This window comes from Saccostrea cucullata, unplaced genomic scaffold (assembly GCF_032062105.1).
Source record: "Saccostrea cucullata isolate Sc308-1 unplaced genomic scaffold, CSIRO_AGI_Scuc_v1 ctg16753, whole genome shotgun sequence".
Classification (NCBI taxonomy): Eukaryota; Metazoa; Mollusca; class Bivalvia; order Ostreida; family Ostreidae; genus Saccostrea; species Saccostrea cuccullata.
This window is the reverse complement of record NW_026930277.1, coordinates 33,515-42,213: the sequence shown is the minus strand read 5'-3', so window position 1 is coordinate 42,213 and position 8,699 is coordinate 33,515. Positions and strand designations below refer to the sequence as shown.

Here is an 8,699-nt window from a genome sequence, read left to right as displayed (position 1 = left end):
AATAGCGCTTGCCCAAACGCTTTTACTGCCAGGCATTTTATGTGTAGTGCCCAGACTAAGGAACAGTAACATTATCAGTAGCAGAGGCAATTATTCATTCAAGGACACATGATAAAATTTTGTACAATGTACATTGTTCCTACCGCTAAACAGGGTCGTAAATGTCTTCATCTTCTGTGAAAACAGAAATTACATCCAAAGTTAATCATGCTTCTCCTTTTCGTGTCACTCTCTTTCGCCCCGTACAACATCATGATCAAGTTCAACATGGCTGCGTGGAACTCTCCAAAAAATTGAATTTCGGCGCGGTGTGTTGTTTTTAAATTAATTGCTTTTCGAGCCCGACTTCGATCCCGATGTAATTGTACTACAGTAGTAGTCGATCATAGAGAAAAAAACTAAGTTATATTCCACAGTTTTGAAAAAATCTACATAAGGGTTAAATAAATAAAAATGAGAAATGAATAAATTAAATTAATAGGGTGCCTAAACGTTTTTTTCAAAAATGTTTTACATTAGGTTTAAAGAATTATTTATGACATATTGAAAATACCAAAAATGTACTTAAACTTTAAGTATAAGCATATTTACGTTAACATGTCGATATTCTTTAACGACACGTATAATTTTCTCAATAGCATAGGTTCAGAATCCCTTATCGCCTGCGTCACTAATGAGATGCAGAGGCTTTGGGTTATGCCCTTATCTCAGATGCCCGTATGATGCGGACAAACATTATCTTGTACGATCATAACAATGGCGAGTACTAGTAAGTTTCAGGCAATCAAATTAACAGAAGATGATGTTCCTGGTGCAAAATTAATTTATCCAGAGGTTGAAAATCATTCTGTTGTACAATTAAGAAGATGGCTACTTTGCAGAGGAGTTAAAACATCTGGAAATAAGTGTGATCTAGTGCAGAGGTAACATAAACAAGCTTTCTTTGTTTACATTATCATTATATTTATTTCTTGTATTCACTGCTTAAAATCCTTGTTATTAGCTGTTATATCTTTTTTTTTAAATCAATGAATTTGAATTTATTCCATTTCATATCTTAAAAATAAACAAACTAGCCTTAAGTAAATGATTAATACATATGAATAACTCAGTAACTGAATTTTAAATCAGAGTTTCATTACTTTGTAGAGTAAAAGACTGCATTTCATCTGGAAACACAGACATAAGTGTAAGTGTTGATGCTGGGAAATGGATGGATTTGAAGGCATCAGATCTTAAAGCATCAACTTCAGATGATGCATCAAGCAACCCAAAAATTCCCCCTGTTGTTGGTTGGAAAGTTTTCCCATCTACAAACTTGCCACAATATTTCAATGAAGGTCATATTCATCATTATATAATTGAAAGTGTGCAGTTAGTAGACAAGCCTGGAAATGATTCGGGAGAAGAGGATATTGATGACCTACACACATCAAAACCATTAAAAAAAGGGAAACAATATTTCAAGAGTGGGCATGTTTGCAACTTAAAGGACTTTAAGTCAGGAAATATTTATTTTTTGAAGGCCTCTGTAATGGCATCCTACAGAATCAACACATCGTACAATGTCACCGTAACCATGTCTACAGAAACTGGTTTTGTGCAGGATGCTTCATGCACTTGCATTGCTTCATCCATGGGAAGATGTAGCCATGTTGCAGCTGTGCTATTTGCCCTTCTGGACTATTGTCAACAATATGGCCATGAACCAGCTGCTTGTACTTCAAAAAAGTGCGAGTGGAATATTGGAAGGAAGAAAAGAAAGAATCCACAAAAAATTACAGAATCTAAGTATTCCGGAATCAAACAGAAGAAGATTGACGAACTGATCTCATATGACCCCCGTCCACCAACATATCAGACTGATGACAATCCTGATATTGAAGAAAATACATTCTGGCAGGAACTACAGTATAAAAACTGTTCCAGTAGTATGTGGGCTACACTTCTGAAATATAATTATGCAGATTATGACATAGATGACCTGCATGCAGAAGAGCTGAAGATTAAACGTACAGTATTTTTGGAAAACCTTTCGCTGTCCTTAAACACAGATCCTACTGAAATTACATCTTCCCAGCGGTGTGATGAGTGGAATTGTCACCGACGTGTACGAATAACAGCTTCAAAAGCAAAGACAGTGGCTACACTTAAATCCAACTCAGCCATCAGAAACACTTTGTCAAACATTATGTATCCATCTACATCATATCAAACAAGAGCAATGCTTTACGGGATTGAAAAAGAATCACTTGCTTTTTCACATTATACTAGTTCAAAGAAAGATGCTTGTCCTTCATTTGAAGCTTGTACGACGGGATTCTGGGTATCTCCAAAGAATCCAGAGCTAGGATGTAGTCCAGATGGATTGGTAACCGATCCTAGTGAGCAGAATGGAGACATACACGGTCTACTGGAAATGAAATGTCCATATGTGCTTAAAGATGCAGACATTGTAAATTTTGATTCAGTTTTGTCAGGTTCACAGAAATCAAATTTTTTTCTCGTGAAAAAGAAAAGTGGAACCATTGCTCTAAAGCGAAACCATGAGTATTATTTTCAAGTTCAAATGCAGTTAGGAGTAATGGGTCGTAATTGGTGTGATTTTTATGTTTGGTCTTCGAAAAGCTCTTTCTGTGAAAGAATCACATTTGACAAAACATTTTGGGAAAGTTTATCTCAAAAACTTGTTAAATTTCATCACACTAGACTCTGTCCTGAGTATTTTGAGGTAAGAATTCCAAGGAGACTAGAACCAGTTGATTTGTCAGAGTAAAATGATATAATTGTGATTTAAGAATAAAGGTTTATGTGTTTTTCTTTCTTATTAGAACATATAAAATGTACAAAACTTTTGATCAATCATTTTATTTTACATGATTTAACTAGTATTTGAATATAAAACCTGAGTAAATAAAACAAGTCTCATTAAATTCAGATACATTTATTTAACTATTGGATCTTGAAAATTAACTAAACAACCCACAACAAATATTAATTGAGAAAATACTGGCTCTAATGACAACGGTATTGTTTTCTGTAAAATTCTAAATTTTTTCATTCTCTCTATGGTGCGTTCTACATGGATGCGATGTTTTGCTATGTCTTTCGTGCTTGCCTCCTCCTGAGCACTAAGTTTTGTTCTTCCTCCTAAAAATGGAGGCAAAACAAGTTTTGCACCCCGTGTCATTAGTAAGTCATCAATTACAAAACCACGATCTGCCATTATTACATCACCATTCTCTAAATGGTCTAAAAAACCAGACTTGATGACAATGTCTTTGTCAGAAATTGATCCTTCGAATGCGTCGGAAACAAAAACAATTGCTCCATTTGGTGCAATTGCAACTAGAAATTTATATGTAGTGTGACCCTTATATGAAGAGTAACAATTTCCTTGTTTACCAAAGTCTCTAGGTTGTTGAACAAATACCTCTGTACAATCTATAATACATCTTATATTTTTGTACTTCTTGAAAGACTTAGGTGCAAACTTGCGCAAGTGAGACCTACTTGGGAACATTTTTGATCTGAGGGGAAGAAATCTTTTATACAGAAACTGAACCCATGTGAGAATTATTCTAGAGACCATAGAGGTGCTAACATTAAATCTGTATGATAGATCTTCAACAAGAAATCCATGTCTTAGCCGCATGAGTGTCATGAACAGTTCATTTTTTGGTTCAAGTTTGCGCTTTGGTCCAGGTCTCTTGGTTGGCGATCTATCTGGATATTCACAGTCACTGTTCCAATAAACTAGCTTATTTTTGGAAGGTCCTAGATACTCCCACAAACACATGAACTGTGAAATGGTTAGTCCTGTATAGTACTTGAACTTCTCTTTATCCTTCATTATGACATCAAAGGTAAACTCACTGGAAGTCTCTACAGAGGATTTTTGTTTGTTTGGTAATTTTAGACTACTAGATGTTTGCAGATGATCAACTTCATTTTGGAGCAATTTTACTTTGTTTTTTAGCATGGAATTTTCAATTCGAACCTCTAATTCAATGTTTATGTTCCTCTCAGTTTGGGTACTCATTGATGCTTCCTGAGGTTTGACTTGAAGGCATTTATCTGTCATTTTATCTGAAGTTTGACAGATGCTTGTACATTGAGGTATGGACTCAGTTGTACTTGTATTCACCTCTAATTCTTGATAAAGAGATTTTCTTGCCATATTCCTTGGATGTGAGATTTCTTGTCTGGGAGTGGGACATTTGCGCTTTGTTGTGCATTTTTTGATCTGTTAATAGATATAAAATAAAACAGATGAACACATGAGCAATGCATTTTTCTACATATACTAGTGTACGTTAAGACAAAATTTCAACACATATATTAATATGCTGTACTTAATTACTTACTTCAGATTCGGTTGCAGTTGCAGGAAGAGGGTCTGGATGCTCAATTGTTGGCCCTTTTCCTCCAACAAAGTGCTTGCTGCATATATATGTATCCTTAGTGACCTTTGCAGTTGAAAATCCTTCCCGTTTACATGCATTCACCCATCGTTTACACTTTTCAATATCTCTCCAGGGTTTAGGAAATCTAATAAATTCCACTCCTTGCATATATTCTTTGTGGGCATACCTTGAGTCACTATTGCAGATTCCATGACAACAGTGTTTTGTTGCACCCTTTTTACACAGGTTAGCCATACTATTACTAAATTTACATCACAAAGTAAGATTCAAGCCGCTGTTTTGCTCTTGTAAACAAAGAAACATGTGGGGCAGTTTGTCCGCATCTAAATAGTATGCAAACTCTACTGATAAGGAATTCTAAAAATAGATACAGCAGGGATTCTGAACTTGTGCTATTAAACTATATTATTCTCGACGTATTTTGCATTAAATGTGATTATACTTATTTGAAAACTGTACTTAATTATATCACAATATATCTCATATAAAATGTACCGTTATACATAAATTAAATTCAATACAATTTTATTAAATTATATTAAACGCGACTTTTCATGCAGTGAATGTTTTGAACATACAATTATTTTTCTTTTGGACAAATAATAAGCTGCATGTAGACAAGAAAGTCGTTAAAGAAATAAAAGGGCAAAACTAGCTGTTCTGAAGTGTAGAATATCCATGAACAGAATTTCCCATCATCTCACTTCCAAAAGATGCAAATGTAAACATATACACATTATCTCCATTCCTTGTGATTGCTTCTTCGAAATCTTTTCCAAGAACTTCGGTCGTATTTTCCTCCGAATTTCTCCCTCCGCAATTTCCAATTTTATTGTCAGTTGTATGCAAGTCTATAGTGAAAGGTTGTACATCTGCCCATGTTTGAGTCTGTGCTGGTAAACCTGGAGGGATTTCGACGTCCACATTTTCCACAAGGACAGCAGCTGCAGCATTTGTTTGAGCAAGAGTGTTTTTGTTCTTTAGATGGAGTATCAGAATTCTTGTTAAAATCAAAAATAAAAAGAACAGAAATGCTGTCGCAATTGATATTATCGTTATTATGGATATTGATCCAATGACACTTATTCCAGAGTAAGTTGACAAATACTTCTCCTTCACATTGGTTGCATTTTCTGCAACGATAATTTAAATTAAATAATCGAAATGTTTTGTTTACATGGCATATATAAGTGAATAATCGAATAAATATATCATTTTAATGTCTTTAATCAAAAATGAAAATGCACGGAATTAAAAAAAATCGGATAATCAATAATAAAAAAGATTGTATTTCATGATATAGTAAGGTAAAATATGGCAAAAAATGATATAAATACATGAATAAATTTGCCTAGTTTAAGTGCCTTTTCTGTCGAATTTTGCCCCGCAAGCCATGCTATAATTGTATTTTATTCAGCATATACATTTCCTTTGGAAAAGCATAAAAGTTAAGGAAAAATGTCATAAGAGTGAGCAGAGGGTTTATGAACCATAAATCAAATTAAATCGAGTTATGATCATCTGTTAAATTTACCAATAGACATATTTAAACAGCCACTCCGAAAGTCGCAATATTCTGCTGTGCAATTGCATCCTTGCTGACACTGTTTCCCAAACCCGGGGTAACGACACGTTCTTGAACAATTTGGACCCATATATCCAGGGGAACACTCTAAAAGGTGTGAGAAAATGACAACTTATAGAAACAATTAAATAATTAACACTTATGCAACAATATTTCCTCAATTAACATTTTTTTAGTGTTTTTATTGTAAATAACTAACTGCTTCATTAAATACCTTTACATTCCTTCGAATCCTCATTGTAAAAATAACCGGAACATTACAAGTTCCTTCTTCATTGACACTATTGAAATAAGAATAAATAAAATTAATAAGCGAATATATTCGATAGAAGCCAAAAAATGAAATTAGTCTTTTTTTAATGCAGAACATATTAAATTCTGTTTGAATACTTACTTTTGACATGCATTGCTACACAATAAATGAAGAATTAAAATCTCAAAAGAGTGTATAGATACGATATTCATTGTTTAATCACCGAACAATGTTTGTCTCGAAAAAAATAAGCCCTATAATTGAATTTATTTAGCAAATAGTCACGCAGACCGGTGAAAAGGATACTAAAAGGAACCTTGAAAGGAAACAGAAATTATGATCCAAAATCAAAAATAGCAAACTTTAAAATAATTGCAACTAATGACCTAGTTTTTACATTGCTGAGTTTCCCCAAAACGAGTAAACCGATTATTTATTTCTTTTTATGCATCACAATAACCAACTGCATTTGTCCAGTAACCATTCACAGATTATCAGATTATGAATTCTCGTAATATGAATAAATATATATTTTAAAACTGATTTTTTCTGTTTATTCATTCCGTACATTTGCTCATTTACTGGTATTTTCATACTCATTAGTTCGTAAAAATAACCTTAAAGACAAGATGTATTGTTATTTCCAAAAAGACAATTATTGTAGAAAACTGCTAAAAAAATTTTCGCAACTCGTAGTACAGTTAAGAATGTTTTCTTTACAAGAAGCCCAATGTTGACCATTTCTTCTGCCTCTCAGTCAGTTTTATTTTTTGTTCTGAGGTCATCTCATCCATTGGCTTAACCATACAACAAGTGTTCACAACATTTGGCAAAACTTCAACTGTTGTGTATTTCTTCTCGTTCGTGAATAAATTTTATTAAAAAAATTAAGCCTCCTATTTCACATTTAATTTTTGTTTAATCAGGCACATATTTCGAGTTTTCATAATTAAAATGCTTACATTATCATTCTTTAAAATATATTAAATGATACCCTTCCCTTATCCAAATCTCCATCTATACCTCTGTATAAATAAAATGATACTTTCACAGAATCTTTTTGACAGTGTGCCATTAAAAATTCCTATTTTTAGGTAAGACGCTTGATTCGCGTGTCACAATGTAAAATATAAACTTATTCAGGATCGAGATACAGGAAAGTCGTACTTAAAAAACAAGGAGATAATAATTAATCGTTTAATGGTAATTACGCCATTATTTTCATTGACATTTATCTTGTGATCTCCATAAAAGTAAGTTTACGTTATTTAAAAGAATGTGTTAACAAAACTTAGCGCCTACAATCCCGGTAAATGTGATAACCAGCCACGTGCTATTTCGAATTGCCTCTGCTCAAAATAGAGTCAAACAAAATGTTTGAATCCTTGAAAAATATTAACAGACTTGAAACTTCAAACATAGATATCAAAGACTATGAAGCTTTTATTCCAGACCGTCTTCGGAATCCAACGGGAAATAAAATCAAGAAGGCATCATTCGAGGAAATAAATCCTCACTTGTACGAAAGTGACGCCAGGATGGCGGCCTTCCGCGTCCCAAGAGAAAAGACTGTACCATATATCCAGGCCCTGCATTACGTATTCTTCGATAGTATTGGCAAAGAACCACAGTATAAAGTTACTTGGAATGAAACACCAAGCCACTGGGAAAAAGAGAGCACAGGTAACGCTATTTGTATTGATGTTCAGTACAAGGATTCAGAAGAAAAATTATTTCGAACTACCTTCTTTATTACAACTGGCACAGTGCAAGTCCAGGGGAATAGCAAGGACATATTTGTTAACCAAATTTTTTCAGTGTTAAAAAATGTGGCAAACAGCATTCCATCAGACTCCACCAACGTGAAAGAAGTTGTTACATCCGAAACAACCTACACAAAGGAATCTACAACAACTCAATCTGAGGTGCCATTAAAGACAAGTCAAATGACAGTAGAAAAAGATACAAACGTATCAGTCAATCAGATAGAAACACAAGATACCCAGAGTCAGACAATTTGTCAAGATGTGAAGAAAGCAGACTCCCTAGAAGAAAACTTGTTAAGTGTTACAGATAAAATATACACTCAAGTCACCAACTTGATATCCAACAAGTTCAGTGAAATGTGCAATGCCCAACATGTTTACGAAACCAGATTAAAGAAAGAAATGAGCGAAATAAAAGAAGATGTGATGTCTCTAAAGACAAAATTTCAGAATCAGAATGGAGATAAGAAAAACGAGTCAACAGATGTAAAATATGAGAAACTAGAACGTGAGAATAGAGGACTGGGTGAAAAAAGTAAGATGCTAGAGCATAAAGTCAAACAGTTTGAAGACAAATACAAAGACGAAAAGCAATCTCATGAGGCTACGAAGAATACAATGAATCGTTACATAGAAGAGGCTAAAAAAGAAGAGGAGTATTTAATAGC

General features: G+C 33.8%; 3 protein-coding genes across 3 annotated transcripts; 1 reads left to right on the top strand and 2 right to left on the bottom strand.

Moving 5' to 3' along the window:
- Positions 1 to 639: 639 nt before the first annotated feature.
- LOC134283542 (uncharacterized) lies at positions 640 to 2,792 on the top strand. The gene is made up of 2 exons (XM_062766053.1): positions 640 to 923; positions 1,150 to 2,792. The coding sequence occupies exons 1-2, from the start codon at positions 757 to 759 to the stop codon at positions 2,774 to 2,776; spliced, it is 1,794 nt and encodes a 597-aa protein (XP_062622037.1). The 5' UTR covers positions 640 to 756; the 3' UTR covers positions 2,777 to 2,792.
- A 152-nt stretch (positions 2,793 to 2,944) lies between these two features.
- Positions 2,945 to 4,084, bottom strand: LOC134283543 (uncharacterized). The gene has a single exon (XM_062766055.1). The coding sequence runs from the start codon at positions 4,082 to 4,084 to the stop codon at positions 2,945 to 2,947; it is 1,140 nt and encodes a 379-aa protein (XP_062622039.1).
- Positions 4,085 to 5,055: 971 nt separating this feature from the next.
- On the bottom strand, positions 5,056 to 7,360 carry LOC134283541 (uncharacterized). The gene is made up of 3 exons (XM_062766052.1): positions 6,227 to 7,360; positions 5,962 to 6,099; positions 5,056 to 5,560 (listed from the first exon to the last, which is right to left on the bottom strand). Exons 2-3 carry the CDS (start codon positions 6,080 to 6,082, stop codon positions 5,079 to 5,081), a joined length of 603 nt encoding a protein of 200 aa, XP_062622036.1. The 5' UTR covers positions 6,083 to 6,099; positions 6,227 to 7,360; the 3' UTR covers positions 5,056 to 5,078.
- Positions 7,361 to 8,699: the final 1,339 nt, after the last annotated feature.

Coding starts and splice junctions, on each gene's coding strand:
- LOC134283542 (XM_062766053.1), top strand. CDS start 757: ATGGCGAGTACTAGTAAGTTTCAGGCAATCAAATTAACAGAAGATGAT. Junction 924..1,149: donor AAGTGTGATCTAGTGCAGAG/GTAACATAAACA, acceptor ATTACTTTGTAG/AGTAAAAGACTGCATTTCAT.
- LOC134283543 (XM_062766055.1), bottom strand. CDS start 4,084: ATGACAGATAAATGCCTTCAAGTCAAACCTCAGGAAGCATCAATGAGT.
- LOC134283541 (XM_062766052.1), bottom strand. CDS start 6,082: ATGGGTCCAAATTGTTCAAGAACGTGTCGTTACCCCGGGTTTGGGAAA. Junction 5,561..5,961: donor CTGTTTAAATATGTCTATTG/GTAAATTTAACA, acceptor TTATCGTTGCAG/AAAATGCAACCAATGTGAAG.